At 34.8% G+C, this 24,328-nt stretch overlaps 1 protein-coding gene across 3 annotated transcripts in view; it reads right to left on the reverse strand.

Moving 5' to 3' along the window:
• Positions 1-912: 912 nt before the first annotated feature.
• Positions 913-24,328, reverse strand: part of LOC110376412 (G-protein coupled receptor dmsr-1) — a 56,953-nt gene continuing 33,537 nt past the window's right edge. The window contains exons 3-8 of one of the 3 annotated variants that reach the window (XM_021334877.3): positions 13,224-13,382; positions 8,959-9,095; positions 6,294-6,396; positions 4,720-5,300; positions 4,494-4,550; positions 913-1,546 (exon numbers count right to left, since the gene is read on the reverse strand). In XM_021334877.3, coding sequence (XP_021190552.1) covers positions 4,526-4,550; positions 4,720-5,300; positions 6,294-6,396; positions 8,959-9,095; positions 13,224-13,382 — 1,005 coding nt within the window. In that variant the 3' untranslated portion in view covers positions 913-1,546; positions 4,494-4,525. The remainder of the gene's footprint in view (positions 1,547-4,493; positions 4,551-4,719; positions 5,301-6,293; positions 6,397-8,958; positions 9,096-13,223; positions 13,383-24,328) is intronic. The other 2 variants (XM_064038214.1, XM_021334878.3) reach the window with 2 other exon arrangements.

Below are 24,328 nucleotides of genomic sequence, written 5' to 3' on the forward strand. Positions count from 1 at the left end.
CGCGAGATTAAGGAAAGCCGCTGTTTGTCCTAAAGTTGAACGCGTTTTAGTTCAGGACAGACCTTTTAATTTGGAACTTATTACAAAGTCCTTAAACAATGGATTACTGAAAAGAGATTGGATAATTTGGTAGAATACAAGAAATATCTTCATTCACAGTTAAAAAGTAATAAATACCTACTAATAAAAAAAATCATTATTTACTCTTCAGTTTCTAAACACACTGTAACTGTGAAAGGAAATTTTTTTTTTTTTGTTATACAGTCGTTAAGTTGTCTATCAACCGACCGATTACGTACACCGACTGTTAGTGGAATCGGCCCTTTAGTCTAGAATACATGAATGATCGACCGACGTATGAACGTAATAGCTATTTCAAATACCGAGCACGCCAAACTTCACATTCAGCCCTAATTACCGTAAATCATACCATTGTATGCAATTGCATATTTACTCGCTTGTCAGCCATAATTAATGATACGGCATTATCGAAATAGCTATCGGAATAGCTACATCATGCTAATCTTGATGTAGCTATTAGCTATATTGACGGGCTAAGGAACATGATTCCATATCGGAACAGTGATTAATATCGCTAATATTTTTTGTTACCATGACTATGGTGATGATGCAGCTTGTAATTTGTCTTCTTTTAATCAATTATTTTCGCCGCTCATTTTGGGGGCCTTCTTCATATATTATTTCTCACCCTGTCATGATGATGATGTTGCAATATTTTTCTGTTACAGACTAAATAAAGGCAAAAACAAGGGAGAACAAAAGAAAATGTTTGTGTTTTATACTTTCTTATCTGGTTTATATCTAATGTGATTTCTGACAGGTAATTTTCTAAGGTATTATTCAGTGAAATAATACAAGCGAAATTTACTATAAAACATTTCTTTAATTTTCAATAAAAGTTGAAAATAAAATTATTTCGAATAAGATAAAGTTGAAAGAGACACAGTTATTTGAAATAATGGTAATTTCTAATTGATCAATTTACTTCGTAATAATTTATATTTAGGTATTACAAATATTCATATAATACCATATTTATTTTCCACATTGGAACAACACTAGACAACAGGCCAATCTTATTATATAATCATTTCATTATACCAAACATTACCACGTAATCTTATACAACGAACAACGTAGTACTAATCATGAAATTCAATTTGAGCGTTTGCAAGCATAAAATAACTTCTATACAAAACAGATTCTCAATATATAAAAAGCTAATAAAAAAAGCAATCTTTTGACACTATTTTGGTAATTACAACTCTTTGGTAGGACTTATTTACAATATTGACTGAATCAACACAGTCTTGCTTTAGCGAGGCTATATACATTAGGTGAACGTTCAACAAACTGACAGTTCTTCGTTAACCCTAAGACGTTCGACGTCACATTCGTTTGACACTGAACACTGATTTATCATCTAAAGCACTGGCTTGGGCGAGTGTTTCACTATAGAAAATGTTCTCGTACCACTGGGACACTCCCGTGTTTCACCCGTCCTCACGGCACGGACGTCTTTGCACTGAAACAAATGATTAAAACGTTATTTTATTTTTAATTTTAAATTTTTTAAATTAAAAAAAGTGATCTCAGAAAATTTTTGGCTAAGGAAAGTGGAGCTGACGTTTGAAAAGAAAATATCATAATGTTTTATTTTGATTCTAAAACTAAAATGTTTTTTTCTTTAGTCAGCGAAGACCTATACAACCATTCTCTTGTAATAAATGAAAAGGTTATTGAGGTAAGGGCTGTAGAAGACGGATTGTATATTCATTAAAATAAAACTCTAAATCACAAGCGTGCTCGCTACAGAACCAAATAAAGTTTTCCGTTGTTCACTATCAAAAAGCATGTGAATAAAAAAGTGTGTTAAAAACTAGCCATGACGCAATGACTCATATGACGTCAGATAAGGGAAATTGTGTATCGAGTGACCCAAAAAGCCGATAGACCAGAAAGCCTGCCCGTGCAAATATCAATCAAAGCCCACAAACCTTCCTAAAATCGACATTCACTACACACATACAAACACACAACATACATCTTGGACATACTATAAGCGCCTAGTATTTACACCACCTACAAATGACAGATAGGTACCACATTTAAATATAACGGTTATGTATGCTACACTAGAAAATTTCCCGCGGTTTCATCCGCTTCCCGTGGGGACTTCTGCCCCCGTACCGGGATAAAATATGGCCTATCTTAATCGGGAAGAGTGTAGCTTTCCAACGGTGAAAGAGTTTTTTAAATCGGTTCCATAATTTCGGAACCTTCGGGTACAAACTGACAAAAAACTATTCCTCTATATTGTATTAGTATAGATACATACACACAAAATCTTGGACAAACTGTAAGCCCTTATATTTACACCATCTTAAACCCTACAAATACCACCATTAAGTAAAACGGTTATGAGCTTATTCTACATAAACGGAATAACGATAACATTACCATTTTAGGGTTAAGATTACCGTTTCTTCATATCATTATAGTCACTATCAGCGATTAGACTTTCACTGCAATCTTTGGGTTTCGTTTGAATTTCTCAGATTTTCTTTACTAGACAAGTTTTTTTCTAGACAAGTATTTTCTTTAGTAGACAAATATAGACCAGTTTCTTGTTAATCTAAAGGTACGTTTTGAGCTTCCGACTGCAACTACTGACCTCAGGTTTATATGTATTTACATGAGACCGTTTTGGATCAGAACGCTGTCGTTCCCATGAGCCCTCAGATATCGACTGATTTCATGCATTCGCTGCACATACAGTCGGCAGCTAGCTTTCAGAACGCACCTTTGAATGTCAGACTGAATTAATCTAAGCTAAATTACATGCTGTCTTGCGTATGATTGAAGACTCCAAAGAGTCCTGTTCATAAAAGGTAGGTACCTACACTAATACACATGCAAAAGCTTCTAAAATGAGTGATTGTGTGCCAAAGAAGATATAAATATGAGACGCCCACGGATTTGTCCACAATATAGTAAAAATACCTCATGAGCATAAAGAAAAATCCTTGTTTGAAGCTATTTTTATAAATACCTTTCTTTGACATAAAGGTGTAATAGATAGTTATTTTCTCATTTGAAGGTGCTAACAAAGATAACTATGTACATGCACTTTACCCACGCTATCTAAGGTATCTTGTAAGAAAATAATGTCGTAATGTGGTTTGAAAACTTTTGCTATCAAAAAACGTTCAGGGACTCTTACTTTTCATTACTATCCATACAGTATCATACTAACGCATAGGACCTCAAAAATTACAGTCTGAATAAAAGTAACGGTTAGAAGTATCCAACAGTAAAATAGTATTTAATTTTTTTCTTGAATGATATTGAAATACATATTTAAAAATAAAATGAAATCATTTCAGTTAAAGAACATAAAATGCAGCAAACATGTAATTCCCTACACATGCTGTAAAACAGTAAAGCGTTTCAACCTACCTGAACATACATTTAAAGTGGAATAAATCATTAATACTGCTACAGAGCTCAGAGGATTTACAATATAAATATAACTTAATACCACAAACTTTGCTTTTCAAATCTGCAGCTTAAAGTTGGTTAACATAAAGTCGGAGTGGCTTTGCAATTAGGTCAGATTTGCGACACTAAACTAATGCATGCTCAGAACACTGGACAATGCTTCTAATCCCTTTTTATTGGATAACCTCTTTCTTAGAAATGCCTTTGATGTATACTATGTTTACTGCCATGAAAAAATACTTTCTATACCCCCCGAACCCGGCTAATTTAGTAGCCTACATTTTACCCGCTCTAAATATTATTTTTAATATTAGTCAAACATGCTTTTAAACTAAATTTCATTTTAATCGAATTAACAATTTTCTGGGAAAGCGGACAAACTTGTTTTTGCATTAGTTACCCCTAACCCATTTATTTCACTGATATACATAACATACAAATTCACTTTTGCTTACATCTAGAATACTACCTAGAAACATTAATATCATAAAAAGCGCCAAAAAATAAGCCATAAGTAACAATACTTGTGGAGAAATAAGAGCGTGAAAAAATAAAAAGAAAGGCTGAACCAAAAGCCATTGTAATAAAAAATGTGTGCGTAACATTCGTACATAAGCTACGAGTGAAAGAAGCACATATGGCAGTAATGACCAGCGTGAGAGCAATTGACGCGAGCTATGCGACAGCCAGAATACTTTGTGCGACCTCGTTTGTACGGCATGACCAATAAAATTCAAATATTAGCTTCAAACGGCAGATGTGTTGTATTCACAAGTACAAGAAAACTTGAATTTCCCATCTATCTATAAGTGTGACGTTAAAAAAGAAAGTAGTTGAAGAGGAAGACTTATTTTTAACATGCATGCAACCCACAAAGAACATACATACGTATTAGTAATAGTAACAGGAACACAGTTGAGAAAACACTTCGTACGCAAACTCTTAAAAATGCAAAGGCAATCATTACTCACATATCCATATTTATATTGAAGCTCGGCTGTAGTTACCTTTTTATCTTTTCTGTGCACCTGCAGGGGGAAACAATTTCATGGCTCATGAACATAGTTTTAAATTGTTTCACAAAACATGCAGTTAGCAGAAAATTGAATTAGAACGAACATGAAAGGCAAAATCGAAGCGAAATGAAAATGCTGGGTTATTATTTAATTAATGTTGGTCTTTTTGTGTAAAACTTACGTGTTCTGGTTGTGTGAGTCGGAATGCGATGCTGTGGGGGGCAGGAACCTCGCCAAGTGTGGTTCTAGAAGCAGCTGCCTGAAGGTTTGTCGGAACTGCCGTGACATGGAACAGTACAGCACGAAGTTGATGGCTCCATTCAACAGCGCCAGAAAGTCCATGAGCTCCCCGAACAGATCGTAGCATCGTTTGAAGAAGCACCAGCCTAGTAATCCACTCATCAGCCCCATGATCCCTTGAGGCAGTTCCGTCACAAGGAATAGTAAGAGCACAGCTAATAACATCTTCGTTGTTCTGTCAGTCCGTTTGTCTGCTTTATTCTGCCTCTTCACCATTTTCTCAGCCGCGGGGCAAGCGTTATAGTTCCTAAGTTTCTTCTGATGTTGGTTGGCATTGTATAACGCTCGTATAAGCCAGACGCTGATGACGGTAAGAATGGAACATGGTAATAACTTGATCACGACGCCATGCACCCAGAAGTTAGCTTGGTAAAGTGTCCCTTCGTAGTCCGAATCCACGTGGTATGCAATGTCTGGGTTTCCAAAACGGTCAGTCACGTTTTTTGTGTGTATGTCGAAAACCTGTAGAAAAAAGCAAACATTTCCTAATCATTGAAAATTCCGAGTTGTATAAAGATTTGTTTGGAGTTCAAAACAAACAAAAACTGAAATTAATCAACGAAATTACGGGCCGGTTCACAAAGTTTGTAAGCGAAGATAAATTCCTTTTTATTATTTCTTAGTCATACACTTGATGTAAACAGAATTGAATAAACAGCGAATTTCCTGAGTATTTGGAGACCTTACAGAGATCCAACAGTAAATATAGCTAGCTACATTTGATTGATCACAGTCCGGAGCTACAAATTCTCCTAATCGCTGTCCACTGTTAACGTGACCGAATGATTGACAACATCGCCGCGCGAATAGCTATGCTAATTCCATGAACAATGAACACATTCGATGATAATTGATATTGTATGGAAAATACTCAATGACGAACAATTGAAAAGAATTAACAGGAAAATAAAACAAGTGAATGTTTAGTTTATAAGCTTGCAAATGCATGCCATCATTTGTTTTTACGTAACACCCCTAAGAAACTTTTCCTTTTATTCAGTTTGAAATGGCTCTAGCTAGGATACATAATAGATATGTAATATTCCAAAAGTGTCGGTATTACAAGACCTTGGGGTCTATATTACATTAGTGGATCATCCGGGTCAAAGGAGAGATAAAAATTCAAATCAAATTGGCTCCATTTGCGAAACTTCAGCTTCGCTAATATGATTGCCACTTCTGTAGAAATTGTGCAAACGAACTACCGTATATATGTTAGCATTGTTATATATATGTGATGTTCACCACTATTTGCTATGCGTCTCTTAATTAAACCCTCTACATATTCATAATTAATGTGCTCGCTCTAACTTCATTGTGAGATCCTCACTTTGGACTTACATACATAGCTCACAATGTATGAGAAAAAGTATATAAAATACGAAGGTTTCTTCTCCCGAGAAGGTTATTACGCAAAAAAATCTCTTTTAATAAAAAAGTAAATGAGTATCTTACCATAAAGGTCGGCGCACACAGTATAGGCGGCAATATAAAGCTGGTCAATATCGCAATACTGCATCTTCGTTCCGTACACAAAATGTGACTTTTGTCCGAGTACCTGAAACAGATTGGAAAATACATCGTTTTTAAATGTGAGCTGCATTCGGATACACGAAATCATCTGATTTGTTGAGAGGTATTTCATTTGAGGAATATGCCTTTGATACGTATGCAATAAGCACGCGAAGGAATGTCGCTCACTCAATCCCTGACACTTTATTTGCATCGCTTACTGAAAGAATTTTAAACGTATTCGGTAATAAAGATTTTTAGCGATTTTCCGTAAAAGAGCATGTCATATATGAAACTTTAGCGTACAACTTCAGCGATATCCTTTTTGTATGGAACTATCGGAAGAGTCAACGAACGACAAACTAATGGGTATACGATGCCAATAATTCGTCTTTCAGTGTCGCAGAACGTGGCCAAATGACCGCCATTTCGGAAGACATATTATTTACGTTGCAAATGTCCAATTGATATCTGCAAATGCTGGAAATAAGTGCCTTTATTTCAGAATAGCCGTAATTTAATTGGTTTCAGGCAAAATACAATGGAAATATTCTCCATTCATTTTGTTGTACGAAAATGAAATTGTCCAAATAAATGTCAAAGGATGATAACTTATATCGCTGCATCCGATCTTTTTCAACAGTCAGGTAATAAAAAATGGAGTTAATATTTGTGTATGAAACAGTTTTATACTTTCTATGTCGAACAAAATAAATTATCTACTAGTTAATCTCAGGGGAGTTCTACGTTTTGTAATGAGATGGTACCTATTTACGCTTAAAGTGCCGACAGAATTAATAGGTTTCTTAGTAAATATAAAGGAGTAACAAGTTGCCGTTCCTTAAGGATTAAGTATTTGCTTAATTAATTAATGGGGTGTTCTGGAAACCCAATTTAATTAATCATGGTTGCTACTGATCTCACCTTCAATAATGAGATATTGTTGGATGAAAGGACAGTGTAACGCCTTAAACCACCCTTACCTTGAGCATTTTGTATCCGCATCTCTTTACATACGTAGATATAATTAGACAATAACGCTTCTAAGTAGGACGCTTATTTTTTTTAACAGACGTCCCGAAAAGGAGGAGGTTACCAATTCGGATGTTTTTATAGAAGCATGATGCGAATTATATCTTTTGATTTTTGGTGCTATGGGTTATAAAAGGTTTTGTGTAGATTCCAATTAGACAACTGAAGATCGAAGATGATATTAGCAAAAGTTCAAAGATCACCCTGCCTCTGATCAAATCTTTGTAAAAACCGATGTCTTCATCATTCAAGTCAATTATTTATATTGTTTTTTTAATCATACAGATATCATTTCATACTTATTAGAATGAGTATTCAATACTAACGATCCCCTAAACACTAAAACAGCAACATTCGTCAGCTCATTTTCAACGAATTGATACCATCGTCTGCGACAAATGGAGTGACTCGGCGTTTGTAAGCAATGGTCTATCAGGCCATTAGCCCGTTGTTCAAACTCGTTCAGTCGTGTTCAAGCACCATGTTTAAATGATTCCCGGTCTGTTTGCCGAAGCTTTCAACAAAATGGAAACTGAATAATGTTGGGATTGTCTTGTGTATATCTCGCCGAAAAGTGATTTAAAGATCTCTTGAATTTCGCAAATTTGAGATTATTTTTATATTAAAGTTGTTTTTAGGTACTCTTTTTTCATGGAAGTAAAATCTATGAATCTTTTTTTAATTTTTTACGTCTTTGGATTTTAATATTGTGTAAAAAATGTTTCAAAGTTTCAAAGTAAACTTTCACAATTTGTCTTAGATTTCTAAAAGGTATTCATATTCCTATTTAAAATAGAAATCTAAAAGGTGTCAAAGCCCAGTACTGGATGTACATATATAAAGCAGAAGTTTACAAAGTTCTAAGTCTGCATTTGACAAATATTATAACTGCATCGACAGTTTGTGAAACCTCCATTGAATGTGCAACCATTCAGATGAAATGCATTCACTTCGTACTGGAGAACTGAAGTGCAGGCCCGCCAGGCGGCAGGGTTTAATGAATTTGACCTTTTAAATTATATCTGAATCTGATATGTCCATAGTAAAAGGTCAGATATTTAAATAGCTTGATAATAATTATGAAAACCTTTTTAATATTCAGATTTTATACTGACATGATGAATGACCAATATGGGTCCGTTCGAACAGACCGGCGCGGAGAGAAGAGCAAATTAAAAATCGAGTACTTAGTATTTATTTGTAGTAAGGTTTATTTTTGTATGTGCACTGCTTTTGTCATTATGAATGCTCGAAGGCGCTCGGTGTGAAATAATAAGAGAAGCCGACCGTCTCCGATCGCGTACTTTTTCTTGACGTTTGGTTCAGATTGCATGCTCTTTAATTCTCGCGCAGCCGATCGGCTCTGGTCTGTGTGAAAGGAAAAATGCGCGCCGATGCTCTCCGAGCCGGTCTGTTTGAACGGACTTATGAATGGTTAAGTTTAAAAAAAATTAAAGCCAAGAAGAATAAAATTAATGAAACCAAACGGATTAAACACCATTTTGTTTTGCCTAACTATATATTAGCTACTTTTCAAAGACACGAAAATAAATAAAAGATGTAGGAATATACTTACTTTATCGCCAAATATCTCCATATAGCCAGCGAGAGAGTCAGACAAATTGACGCGGTGTGCAGTATTTGAGCAAAGTGCATGTGGAACAACAAGTACATAGCCCAGGAGTACGGGAAATCCAATTTCTCCGGCAAGACCTGCAGAATAAAATCCTTGTTCAGAAACGTCGCTTACATTGTGTTCTTAAAGTGAATTATTGTCATCTGTATTCATAACAGCATGTTGTCTAACATCAACTTAATTTTTATATTTTTGTATTCTTTTTAGTTCTTGACATTTTATTTGTTTTAGTTTGATATTTTAAATGTTTTAGTTTTTTCTTAAAATTTTATTTATTGACATTGTAAAATGATATTTGTTAAAAATTTTTATGGGATATTAATAATTATGCCCTTTCATATTAAATTTGCATGCTGGATATGAGGCGAGATGTGAAAAAAATCATTGTATTTTAAGACCTAATTGTAACCATATTTCAACCAAATAAATAAATTCTAATTCTAAAAAAAAACTTTTCAAGCAATTTTTTATAATGTAATTTTGAAAAGATATATTCTTGCACAGGGAATAAAAATTTGCTACAATTGTTCATTCATGTTGTGAAGGATTTATCATTTCGTGTATGATATACGTAAGCCATTTTCAGGCCGAGTGTCATCAACGGTGAATGCGAATATTTATATGGAAAAAACTTTCTTATATTTACTTTTGATGTATGTGCGTAATTTATGACATAACAAATTGTAGGGCCATTACATCAATTTGTCTTCACTCTAAAATATTTTTGATGACAACAACAAAATAGTGGAGAATCGTTTATAAACCATTTATTCACGTCATTTGCACTCATGTCCTACGTCCGACAAATTTGGGTCGATAGGTGGGTAAAATTGAGGAAAACACAGAATCCATTGACCCATTTCTTTTTCAATAAAACTGGCAAAGAGTGGTCCCCGACGAAAAAACCATTATGTTGTCGTCATTGATAAAATTTAAAAGACTTTTTTTGCTGTCAACGGTGTGATCGTTTAAAATCCGTAGGCGTTAATGCGTAATTTTATTTAGCGGCCTATCCATCTCAGTAGATGTTGTTAGTATAAAGCTTACAAATTACGTCAGTTAAATGTATGAAAATCCACAATTCATGATCTTAGAAAATTACATTCTTTATAATAGTCTCTATTGAATAATTTTCTACTGCATTGAAATAACAAACTATAGCATTATAATAACAAAACAAGCAAGACATCAATAATACGCTTTTCATAACCTCGCCGTTAGCAAGGAAAAATATCAATGCTGCAGTTTTATTTATAAAATTATTTCTATCCGGACAATAGTAGCAGCTGCACCACAGTGCTAGTAAATCAGCGAACACAATGGAAGAATCGGCGCCATTCATCGGCCGTTCATTATACAATGTTCTATTATCTAGGTTCGGGCACGCGTTCTAGATGATCTAACATTGTTTTCTCAAGATTTCCTAAATACTATATTGTTTGAACTAGAAATATCAATCTTTAGGCTGCCCTCTTATGTCAGATGTTTTGTAGGACAGGTAATAATCAATACGATATTTTGTAGGAAACTCAGACAAAGATTTTCCGCCCAACTTTAGTAAAATGCGTGCGTTGCACTTTGCTATAAGTGTGTTCTATTTTTATTCAAGTGTTTTGTGGTGCGTACTATCATCATCATCAGCCTAACGCAGTCCACTATACTATGCTATAGAGAATTGTCTATCGTATACTGTTCAACATACAATTCCGATTTACAAATCGAATGGCTTCCTTACAGTACAACAAATACACAGAAATGCAAATTAAATACACACACAGACCAACGTATTCTTCTCACACTCCCTTGTTAACCTACTACAAATCCCGCTCATTAAACAATAGCTCTTATTACGTTGTTCCCGATGGTATTAAGAGGTGAGCTTACACCATGATTAGGGACGAAGGTTTCGGTTCAAGGACAGGAATGTCAGAGGAGATGTCTGTGGTGTCGAGCATCGGATCGGAAATCTGTCCTGAGATATATTTGCGGTAAGCCCCAAACGTTGTAGCTGTTTGATTGCTGTATATATTGCCCGAATTAGATGACCCGTAGGTTTGAGTTTCATTTGTAGTGCGTCGTTTATTTGGCAGTAATCTTTACTATGAAGCTGAAGTTTTTTATTCACTCTTTCGTTAGAAATTATTGATATAATATGTTATTTTTTGTCCGGGAGCACTTAGTAGTTTCCACGGGCCGTAAGTGATACTGCTAGTAGAAGCTATTGCTCTTGTGTGAAATTCTAGGTAAGCTGTAATGTTATTTAGATTTTACTTGGTGAACTCTCAGAATGGTACCTAATACAATCTGGATTAGCGTAATGTAGCTTACCCAATCAAGTTTAATTGTTATTCGGCGAACTGTTGCTCCTATTCTCCTTACTTAACTTATATACTAGCTCTTTATCAGCCAGTGGTTTCACCAGTGTCCTGCAAAACTGCTCCTCGCACACAGAACAAAAATGACCTTTCAGGGGTTCCAGACTACCTGTGTACAGTGAGTAGCACTGTTTACATGGAGCGACTGCGTAACTGACCTCCTCAACCAAGGTACCCGAGCAACCCTATTCTCTTTAGTAAAACTGTTTGCCAAATATGTATCATATAATCTTCTCGTCTCAATCCATCCTAAGGTTGCCTGGTCTAAGATCGCTCTTAGCGATAAGATAAGACCTACTTTAACTAGTTTAAGATCAAAAATGAAAAATTGGTCTACCTAATAAAGAATATCTATCTATCTATCAATCTATGTTCAAAATATAGTCGGGACTTACCTACAAATACAACACCGAAACATGGAGGAATTCGTCGCAACAAAGATGGTCACCCATCCTCGGACCAACTACACCAAGTGTTGCATAACCTTATGATCGATCGAGCCCTGCGGGTATTACTTAGCAACAATCCCCTTCATATATCATATCTGTATCTGTAGTCTATAGTGATCTATAGACTACACATTAATGGAATACACAAGAAACATGATTCCTCTATATATTTCATCAATATGTTTCAAAGTACCATAGAGCTGCGATATAGATTGTATTTATCGATTCCTAGGAATTAGTGTATGATGAATAGAACAGATAAGGCAGTCTAGTTTAGTAATAACATAGATATTAGTAATTTATGCTATTTTGACGACAATGTGCTATTTCTGGGAATAATATTGTAGATAGAGTTTTGCCTAAACACAGAGATATTTACAAACGCTATAAAGCATCGTCAAAATAGGATATACGTTATCCTTTTTGAGACCAAAACGCAATTAAATTGCCGAAATGGAACTACTACCAAAAAGAATTTCTAAAAAACATCAAAGGCATTTTATCGCCCGAAAATCGCTCTCGACACTCGCTAACCAATTGTTTAAAGATTTTCTTCTATTTCTATTTAATGATACACTCATTGGTATGCTAGATAAATTCTCATGTTATCACGGTTCAGAGTCAATGAACCAGACTGAGTAAACTATAAAAGAATATAAAATTTTCTATTTAAGTACCTAGAGAAAAGCTTTGATTTTCACGTAGGTATCCTCATTAAATACATTTGAGAGTATTATCCTCAAAAATATGTAGACAAATAAGCACAGACTTCTCTTTACTTAATAAGGTATTTATAAAAATAATAATAACAAATCCAAAGGTGAATGACCTCTTATAAGTTTTCATTTACTTCATGTCTGAAAGGTAAATCGTGAGCTATATAAATAAAAGAGCGTGTTCCCAAATATAGCAACAAAACGTTCACGTAACACGTTAGGCAAACATACGTGCTCTCTATTTACCACTAGCAGTTTCATGCAGTTTTGCTTTTGTTATTTTATTTATCATTGCACTTTGCATTGTCCCAGCATTTTGGAACTACATAAGTACTTAAGCACTAGAAAACTCGAGGAACAGCTTGGAAATTTATATATTTTGATTTAGTTATTTTACCTTACAAACAAACAAAAAAACTCACATTATACGATATTTGAACGGCTTGTATGTGCATCTGGTTGAATGAGATAATCTCAAGAATTACTTACTGGCTCGATTGGTCAAAAAGGGCAAGTATAAAATTATTTCCGACGATAGCTAGAGCATTTTGAGGACGGCTGTAGGTTATATATTTGGGTGCACATTTAGGTACCGGAGTTCCCACTGGATTCAGGTAAAACCACGGACAAAATTAAGTTAACAATATCAGGCAGGATTAACTCACCAAATGTCGATATATAACGAAAGGTACATATTCTATCATGACGAAGACATCAGCCACAGCGAGCCACTTCAGCAGACGGTTGATGGGAGCTGCCGCCATGTCTCTGCGAGTCAGCACAGCTATGTTCATTGTGTTTGCTAATACTCCTATTGTGCACACCTGGAACAAATGACAACTGATATAGCGCATTCATTTTATAAGACACTTCACGTGACTCAAGGGCTGGCTTTTACTTCGCCCAACGTTTAAGCATTGCCATCCAATGTGGCAATGCTGGCAGCCTATTGGATACACAGCCGTGAGACAGCGACGAGGACCAATTTTTTGACGCCCTTTGACGTAAATATTTAGTTTACGTTGAAATTATGAATCGTTTGTTTAAATAACAAAAATAATTGTTTAATGTAGGTTTCAAAACACGAGTTGAAGATGTTCGGAACTTTCAATTCTAGTTTCCTTTGAATACTCAAAAGTTTCTTAACTTTAAGTTCTACTTAAAAGTATTTCTGTCGCACGAAACTTAATTGTGACAAAGATAGAACGATGTTTGAGCAGAGTTGCATTTCAGTAACTGTAGTTTTGTAGTAACATTAACAAGACATAAATTGATCATTAGTATATTTAGTATTTTTCCTCCATATCTATGATGAATGATCCTTATTATTAACTATCATAATCATATCTTACTTTATTCAGAAAAATATATTAGATACTATTGAATACCTATCCATTAAACTATCTAGACGAAGATGCCCATTAGTAGGTATTATCTAGCCAAACTATACACGTAAGTACTGAAATAAATTATTATAAGGGCTTCTTGATCTGTATTTATGATTATAGCCTAAAGATTAAGGTAAATGCTAAAAACGGCACATTAGTTCACATTCGCTATTTATATTTATTAATAAGAGCAAAACACATTAATAGTCCCAGCACACTGCAGACAAACTATCGGCCGATAGTTGGCTGACATTTTATTTTGAAGGTCATTGTGAATCCAATTCATAGTGAAGTGCGCATTTCTACATGTAGGTACATAGGCACATCTCGCTCTTTTGAGCCCGACCAACTATAGGCCAACTTAGTTTGCACTGTGCAGGGGCTCTATAAAAGAGGCTATTATTATTATAATCGAGAATCATAAAGTGTTAAATGTGTTGCCATATGTTTCAAATTATATTAATAAGATAATGATTTGTGGCTAATGTTCGTTTAAAAGTGACTTCTAAACATGTGGTTTGATTCCCAGGTCGGTCACAGTGTCATTGGGTTTACCGTGTGACATGAACAACCTTCAAAGAGACACAACAATGGGGAATATGAAACCCTGCTCGCTCCCTATTCCAAGTAAATAAATATACCTACAACATAATAACGTTGCATTTACTTTACAAACTGTTTTATGTAATACAGCTATCATTGGCTTTTGGTCGTATTCTTTTTATTTATTTTATTTTTTATTTAAAACTTTATTTTCAGGCATCAATGGCCCATAGATAAATACCTTAAAAACTATCTTGTATATATATTATATACAAAATCTGTTAGTAAATAAAAACTTAAGTTTATTATAACTTATATATTATAACTTATATATATATTATAACTTAAGTTTATTTTATTTTCAATTAATGTAAATATTTTGTGAATAAATAACTACACTTTAAAAAAAAAAGATAAAACAGTATTTATAAATCTAAATATAATAAACGCGGCCGCTCGCATCATAGTTAACGTTATCAACCGGCGAAATAAATGAAAGGGAAATATTCTTGATTTGCTGTAACATACTCATACGACTCTTTATTTCTGCCTAGTTATAATTAGATATAGAGAGAACAAAGGCGAACAAAACTTTCAAAATAAAGGCGATAGGATAGGTGATTCCACGAATAGTGATCACATTCGATATGCCTATAAATGTAATGTAAGTAAATAATACTCGTACTTACAAAGTTATATTGAAATCCCATTGAAAACGCCATGGATATTGCCAATACAGCGTGAAGTGAGTTCGTCAATACGAAGAAAGTTTTGGGTTCCCGTAGTAAATGTATTTTTGGAAGAATCTCTTACGAATTTTCGTTGGGGAATGGGTGAAATACGTACCGATTTACAATCCATATAAAATCGGAGTTAAATTTGATTAAAAGCTTGTATTTTTTCTTGAATTCAATTGAAATTAAACCAGCAACTTTTGTGTACTCCCAAAATGAATAAATTAAATTATTAGGGTAGATTAACTCAGCGTAATTATATATTCCTGTTTATTAGAACAACAAGCAACAATATTCCAATTATTCATAAACATTTACACTCAATTTGCGCGGAAAATCACAAATATTTTCTGTAAAAGCGCCCTTAAACCCATTTGAGCGTAACCACCCCGTCTTTGTGAGATTTCGCGGTTTTCACCATCCTTACCTATGTAAAATATTTATGTAACTGATGTTTCTAAATTATGTTAAATTCCGAGAACAGTGTACTTTCTTATGTAAATAACGAGATTTATGATTATTACAGTATAAAACGTTTTATTGGTTTACGAATGAAGGAATTGCAATATCACACAGTAATGTCGGTATTTCTCGCTCAACGCTTGGCTCAAAGGAGTCAGTGTTACACTCCATTGGGGGTTATTAATAACACGGTTTAATGACACACTTCACCTGTACACGTGGAAGTCAGATGTCAAAGGTGAGAAAATTGTGACAATGATATTCAGGAGAGACTCGTATTGTCTGTTCATGTCAATGTGTTAATTAAAATTGAAGCTTGAGTTTAACTTGCACTGTTATGAGTTTGAGTAGTTGAAACGCTTTAGAAAGTTCAAATGTTTAATGCTCGTTGTAAATAATGTCTTGGGAAGTTGTCCCATTTATCTTTGTTTGTACATGAATCGAAATAAAATTATTTGAATAAAATTCTAAAGTTTTATTTTACGCCTTTTTTTTTATCGACGTAAAATCATCAAATGACCCCTCCCGCTGTGGGTTAGCAGCGGTGAGGGAGTGTCAGACTCTTACTGACTAAAATCGTCGTGTTCCGTCATAGGCCTTTTATGTACCAGGGCCGCGGTATCTCTTTCGAACAACCCGCAGCCCCGGCAGGCCTTGGCCCTGCTGGGCCCCGCTGGGGTTGCTGACGTCTCTTTGAGGAGCGCGTGGAACAACGCGCGCCGTCGACACGGGTCTGTCGTCTAGGAAGACAGAGGGACGATGAGCCACCCGAACTCACCGCCCACAGACCCACGCCTACGGTGGCCGGGAGTCATCTCGCGACACCCGGCGCCCATGGTGTCTACCTGGTCCAGCGCGGCGGCCGGGATGAGAGGTGCGGACTCTCTGGCGTTCCGCCTCCTCCTTCTCGAGCATGACCGCTTCGCAGAAGGAGGCGACGGCATCCCATTCCCTCTCGCCCCGGACCATGGCCTGAACCAGGGCCGGACGCGAGAGGTCGCCGCCGCCCAAAGCCTCGACGAGGACCCGGCGGTGCCCTTCCCATGCGGGGCACACACGAGTTATTTAAACTATTTCGTTCAAACGGATGAGCGTTGAGGAAATTTCCGTAATCACAACTCTATGCGACGAGGTAGCCGTGAAACAATTCCAGTGTCACTTCTCACGAAGAAGTTTCTGACGCAAAATTGCTAATTAGACTAATAAGGTGAGATGGTTCCATTTCGTTGTCAAATTAGATAGGAACGGTGGTCATAATCTAATAGGAACTCAAAATGGTGTGAGACTTGATTACGGACTGATTAAAACTTGTGCAGTACTTATATTTATTGAAACTATTTACACCAAAAAATAAAGGTGAAGAAGACGATTAAATAACGTAGACCATTCCTATCAGATCGACGGACATTCACATCACATCCCAGCTTTAACAAGCGGAATAATAAAAATAATTCATCTACAATCGGACAAGAACTACCCGAGGCAAACAACAATGTTGACAAGACAGTAATTCTAGTCAAAGGAAATTCAGTAATTACCAATCATAATTTAATCAAAGCCAAATTAAATCAATATCATTTTGATAGAAATATTCGTGTTCCTGTCATAGAACATGGAACGGCCATTGTTAATTCGATAACATCCCGAATTTGGAACAATTAATTTATTCAATACTATCAGTATTGGTACCTTTTGAATTGCTACAGTGGAGTTCGAATTGTTACTGTTTTGACTGTCGAAAATTAATCGCTTATTTTCTATGAATGGAAAAACAACCATACATCAAAGACTGACCCAAGGGCTTACAACAAAATATAAACGGTTTATTGGCCCAAGGGATTTTCAATAACATGACTACAGATATACGTTATAAAAATGTTTGGCTATTTTTATTGTTTTTGTTTTTATTTTCCTGTCTATTTAAAGGTTAAGGCTGTCCCGTTTTGGAATTCGATGACAAATTAAAGGTAAATACTATATCAATAAAATTAAGAACTTATAACATATTCACAGAGTATTGGGTACCTATTTATAATCTTGGAGTTATGATTTAAATTAAAAACGCATGATGATTCCGTACCAAAAACAAAATCAAAAGCTATTTATTCAAACTTGGCTGCAAAACAGCACTTTTTGAACGGAATTTACAAATGCCATTTGTCTATGTTCTATAAAACTGCTTAAATATCACGTTGGTCGTATTATATTAATAGGAACATTCTGTCTTAAAAAACTTTAGAGAACTTCAAATAAATCAGACAAGTAGAGTAGATAAGAATTCATTCAACAATGCTCAATTTGCAGTGACTTTTAATAAAGAACTTTCAAAAGTCGACTAAGTTGAATGTCGACTTAGTCATTCACGAAATGAGAATTGTTTAAAAATCATTCTTGTCTTTCTTTGAATTGGCTTATTAACGTATTTTAAGAGACAGTTTAAAATTCAGAATGTTCAGTTTTTATATAGTTTTGTTAAGGCCTACTTTTGAATGTTGTGTTTCAATGTCGCATAATATTTGAACGCCCCATTTATTTTTTATTTTCTAAATACAAGTTGTGTATTAATGAATAAAAACACATCATACTGTCTACCTAATATTGCAGATACATTCTAAGAAATGAAATTATATATGTAAATGTATATTTAATTTTACACGTATTCAATACGTAAAAAAAAGAAAGTACATCTGATCTGTGAACATCATTACTTGAATTGTAATTTACATAATAATAAAAAAATTAAAAAGAAAATAAAACGTAGACTAGACGTCTTTCCTTTTAAGTGAAGTACTTTTTATGCCAACCATACATACCAGGCGTAAAATATTTTTGCCATAGACAAAATTAAAATTCGTCACAACAAAAAATCCTCAGAGAGCTATATGATTTAGTATTCCCTTTTCCACAGGTAGCTATTATATTTTTAATGAAATACTCTCTCTAAGATTGAGATTATTTTTTCCTTGTACCTAAACTCGCAGTCGGTGCTAAGACCTTCGTCAATTTTCATTTTTTTTCCTTCATGACGTTACAGGTATATAGACCTTTTGATCTTTTTTATTAATCACAATAAATTATTCAAGTGTACGTGAATAAATAATATAGTTTGAGTGTGTTATTATTACTAAAATATGAACTTTTGTTTTAATTTTACATGAAATAAGGTGGCTTAAAATTTATAGACCATGGATTATGGAAAAGCGGTTAGTGTCCAACTTTATATGAACTTATTACAGCATTGCTGTATCTAACTTGGAACCATTTCAAAACACTATATTTCGGTATAACTGAGACCAATAATTCTGCCTGTAACTATACGTATATCATACAAAATGAGTATTTGTTCGGAAATTCCCTGATTACGTCTTTCATACCGATTCAATAAGAAAAGTTCCATTACTAACGAACTGAAAATAAACCGTAATTCGATGGAGAAAATTCCTTCAACAATAGGTGTCTGCTCAATCAAAACCAGACAAAGTTATAAGGGTAATTTTCGTTTGCGACAATTTTTCGAAAAGTGCTGCCACGTATATTTGACGACTCTGCGACCAATTGCACTATAAATCTTAAGGATTCTTAACTTCAGTTTTCCAATAAGAAATATTTAGAACTCTCTCATACTGCAAACTAAACTGTCGGCTATATTTGCCTCGATAGTTCATTTTGAAGATAATGATGTATCCAACCAAACTCTTTAGTCGATTTGATAGCCGCTGGGTAACTAATAGTTATAATATACCTACCATTCATCTCCACACAGATTTATGAGCCCGATGAACTATCGGCTGACTAAAAGTTAGCAGTCTGCTCTTAACCAAAGAAAAGTGCCATACCTTCATTTCGTATTTCTCATAACATGAGTGTCTAGACAATGTCAATAATATTTTAGATTCCAGTTGTAAGCACCGTCGGTATCGCAACGAATGTAAAATGAAAATATTTAAACTCGGAAGGAATGAGTTTTGTCTGAAATTGGTGTACCTCGAAATGACTTGGGATACCTAGATTCCGTAAAATATACTTTTCATTAAAGGGGAGGTATGCTTTGATGTCAGTTCTTTTGTTTATGTGATGAAAACTGTATAAAATCATAGCTGCACAATGTAGGTACTTAGGTGTATGTAGTAATATGATACAGCTGCATAATGTACCTACATTTTAGAGTGATGTTCCTCATAGTACGAACACATAATAGTTTCGCTTGCTGATGGACGCTGAAATTTAAGTGCACTCTACACTTTTGTGTGGGTGACTGGATCAGTCTTACCGAGTGGTATTGGGTTGCTCGGGTAACTGGGTTGAGGAAGTCAGATATGCAGTCGCTCGCTGTAAAACACTGGTACTCAGCTGCATCCCATTAGACTGAAAGCCGACCCAAACATTGTTAGGAAAAAGCTAGGCAGATGATGATCGGTGACTAAATCACTGCTTTCGGCATAAAAATCTGTTCATCAAAGATTCTATTCCATGGTTGAAATAGCCTAATTTTATAGAAAGAAAAGAAAGAAAAGAAATGTATTTTATCATACTTGAGTGCCAACAGAACTTCATAAAATATAATAAACATAACATCGAATCCATAGAGGTTTAAATACCTACCTACTGCTCTGTCAACTTTAACAACAATATTATTAAAGGCTTATTAAAACGTCCTAAATAAATATCCAGTTTTTCCATTAAAACTATACAAACTATACGAAGAAATAAAAATAAAACCAGATTATGTTATGGTAGTAAAATATTACTTTTACCAGTTGTAATAATGATTCCTAAAACAATATAATTTCTGTGGGAAAATTCAGAGCAATTGATATTTATATACTCTGCCAAGCTAAATCACGAGATTCCTTCTCAGAACTCTTTTTTATAACAAATATAAATATTTACGTACTTTCATAGGAAAATTACTCATAATAACTTTTTGTTTTTACTTTACATTGGCAATATAATAATAACGAACAAACAGACCGTCAATCACGGAGGCTTTTAAATGAATACATGCCAATTTGAATGTGTTAATTAAAATTAAGTGATCAATATTTTTGAATTTAATATTTTGTCAACAAAATTATTAAGTAATACCCTAAACACCGTTATTCTAGCCACAGGTACAATGTCTTCACACCTTTACATAATAATATTTGAGGGATCTACTTTGAATATCCCTGCCAGTAAACTATTTCACCTTTACACTAGGATACTGAGAACCATGGAGAAGTAAATGATTAGCGGAGATGACATATCGCAAAATCTGCCAAGAAAGTAGCTCGCCAAAATGCGGGTGTTTGGGAGACTAAGGACGTTACAAGCTCCGCTCTTGCACGCCTTCCATGGAACCCGTCCATTATTTTCAAAATCTCCAATCAATCAAGACCGATCGTTGACAGATTGGTTTTGATATGACAAGAACCCGAACGCCTCGTTAGTTCTAGCCTACTGTATGTTACGTGACCTACAAGAGGGCGACCTTCCATATGGCATCTCCGCTATCTTTCCTTCCTCCGTGCTGACAAGTCTGAATGATTGAATAACAAATATTCGAGCCCACGCTAATGTGAAACAAACGACTGGTTGCGACGTAAACAAACTGTCAGTTCGAAAATAAACAACCGTTTGCGTAACAACCATGCAAGACTTTTTACCAACAAGAAAATTGTACAAAATCTAGTGAGATTAATGTAATTATTATTAATTAATGTAAGTAATGTTTTGATGAACATTTTCCTATTCTTGGAATACTGAATAAGGGACCATTTTTAGAATTATAAAATTGACAGCTTTGAAAACTTGTTCTAGGCTAAAGGTAATTTTATATACTTAGCGGATTTTTCGGCTTTGCAACATACAGTGAAAAACTCGCAATTTTAAAAATATACTGTTAGATATGAATCCTCCTTGCTACCAACCTGGCCTGACCGGGCTGGTATAGAAGAAGAAGTTATGACGGATAGAAGGATGACGGACGTTGAAGATGTCACATCGTGATCTTACAATTAATTATCGATATTGTATTTGCTATTCAAAGTTGGCTTCTGCTAAATCCTTTGTAAGAAATAAACCTTACCAGGTTAAATGTCTATAGACGTGTGTTATTCATTTTCAAGTACCACTTCTGATCTGACCTCTAAGAATACATTAATTGTTTAAAAAGTTAAATAAGTAATATTTTTCAAAAAATCTTGTGTGATATTGCTACTATTGTTGTACTAATTGTACAAATTAAATTAATCACTTACTTTATATTCACACAGAGCGTCTATGTTAGATCCTGTTTTGCGAACGTATTATAATTTTAGCACCTACCCCAAATCGTGAGGTAAACAACCTTGGTGCTTGACTGAACAATGATCCGTGTAGGTCTAACTGCCAAAGACAGCGGGTCACTAAACTGTCCCTACGATTTTCTCATCTCACCGAACATAGATCTGCATAATACTATCGTGGCCATGGTGTTAATATGGTAGTAAAACAACAAGCCAAATTCTATACTTTTATTGAACTGTCAAACCTTTTTGGCAATTCGTTTGAAAATGCGAACAATGATGTCGCAGATTTTTCACGCTGTGTAGTTATTTAGCTTATATTATGAGTAAGTAAATAAATACTACTTTTAAAATAGTACTACTTTCGACATTATTTCAAAATGCTTTGCCAAATAATGATGGTAAACGGTTTTATTTTTGACCCAGAGACCTATCCAGTTGGATTAAATAACCTGTAAGTGAGAGAAGAAACTTTAACTTTAACATTAACACTACAATCTAATATACTAAAATACATGTAAATAATGTATATTCAAAGTACCTGAAAGTTTAAATAAGTTAAGTGGAGTAACACCAACAAAATCAGAGCGATAAAACTTTTAATCCGTTCTCTTGCCGTAGTTCGATGCCGCTTTGGGAGTTGTGATCCTAAAATATATTATAATATAGATCATTTTATTAACTTTATGTACTGGGACTGATATAAGCTACCAACTTCATATTTTTCTGAGCAGTAAATAATAAAAAATCGTGACTGTTTTTATTAGATGAGTACAATTTGGTTCATGCATTTTTAAATACATAGATTTTTTAGAATTCAGAGACAGATTATGAATATTGCCAAAATAGAATATATTTTTGTGTTTTTATTGGTCTAATTGAGGGGTAAGGGGGCAAACCAACATCGTCTAGCCCCAATTGCCAACCTCACTGTTCCGTGGTTCCCTGCTGAAAAACGAACGGCTCTAGTGACAGACTGGTGGCCGTATAACCACCACACACCACTAAAAAAAGCCTTTATCCAGCAGTTTCCGATTAGTTTATACGATTTATTAACTCTAATTTAATGACCTAAAACTTATTTAAATGTACAAATAAAAACAATTATAAAATTGCATCAAAAGACTCCTCATCGCTGCCCACCGGGAGTGTACCCAAGAGTTTATAATTTAAATATTCATCCATCCTCCGAGCCTTTTTCCCAAACTACGTTGGGGTCGGCTTCCAGTCTAACCGGATGTAGCTGAGTACCAGTGCTTTACAAGTAGCGACTGCCCTATCTGACCCCCTCAACCCAGTTACCCGGGCAACCCAATACCCCTTGGTTAGACTGGTGTCAGACTTACTGGCTTCTGACTACCCGTAATATAATATTTAAATATTATATTACGATAATTTAAATATTGACTATTGAATAATTAACTTTTATTTGTTAATATCTCTTTACATCCACACCTATCAGATTCCAGACTATTATGACCAATACACAAACATTTTACTAGTCTATGACCCAAAAAAAATACCCAGCAACTTAGCAAAAATGTTTTGATGGATGGCTCCCAAATAAACATTGCAATATCCTGTAGATGGCTCGAATGATCAAACGTATGCATGAGTAAATATTTGGAAGGTTGTTCGACACACATTTGAGGAAACATACCGAAACCCAATACGGTTGTATAAGTTGTCTGTGACCAAGGATGTGGATGTTATCCAATAGGTTTTATCGGCTTTTGATAAACGATTCACAGCTTGTTTCATAGAATTTATTATTTTGAATGTTTTCACTACTAATAGTAACTGGAATACGGGGTTTGGCCAATAAATATTGGACGGTTTAGTTCCGTATACGTGCAATACGAATTTAGTTGCTTTTTGAACCGCGTATTTATAGTTTCATAAATAATTATCGGACGACTAGTGATATCGAATGATAGTCTAACTAATAGACCTTTTATGCTGGGCCCTGCTGTGGGGTATTCCTCGCTTCCACACGGATCCAGAGGATACTTCTTTCCACACCCGATAAAAATAAATCTATATCCTTTCCCAAGCATTAGAACACTTAATTACCTGCTATGCTTGCTGCGCCACATACAAAGATTCTATTACATCTATAGATACCTATTACTAATAAGGATTTTGACTCAAATGTCTAATAGGAGGAATCAAGTTAAGAAGACTTCGAAGGATCATCCGTGATGTGAATAATGTATTCAAGTGGTGGTGTATTATTAGAACAGGGGATCTAATTTTGTGTTTAGCACTTGTGCTGTAGCGTGGGCTGTGTGACAGATAATCTGAGTAGGAGGTAGGTAGGTATATGTGTACATCACGTGTATTTGATGCATTTTAGTTTTAAATTGGTTCGATCAAG

Source organism: Helicoverpa armigera, chromosome 15 (assembly GCF_030705265.1).
Source record: "Helicoverpa armigera isolate CAAS_96S chromosome 15, ASM3070526v1, whole genome shotgun sequence".
Lineage (NCBI taxonomy): Eukaryota > Metazoa > Arthropoda > Insecta > Lepidoptera > Noctuidae > Helicoverpa > Helicoverpa armigera.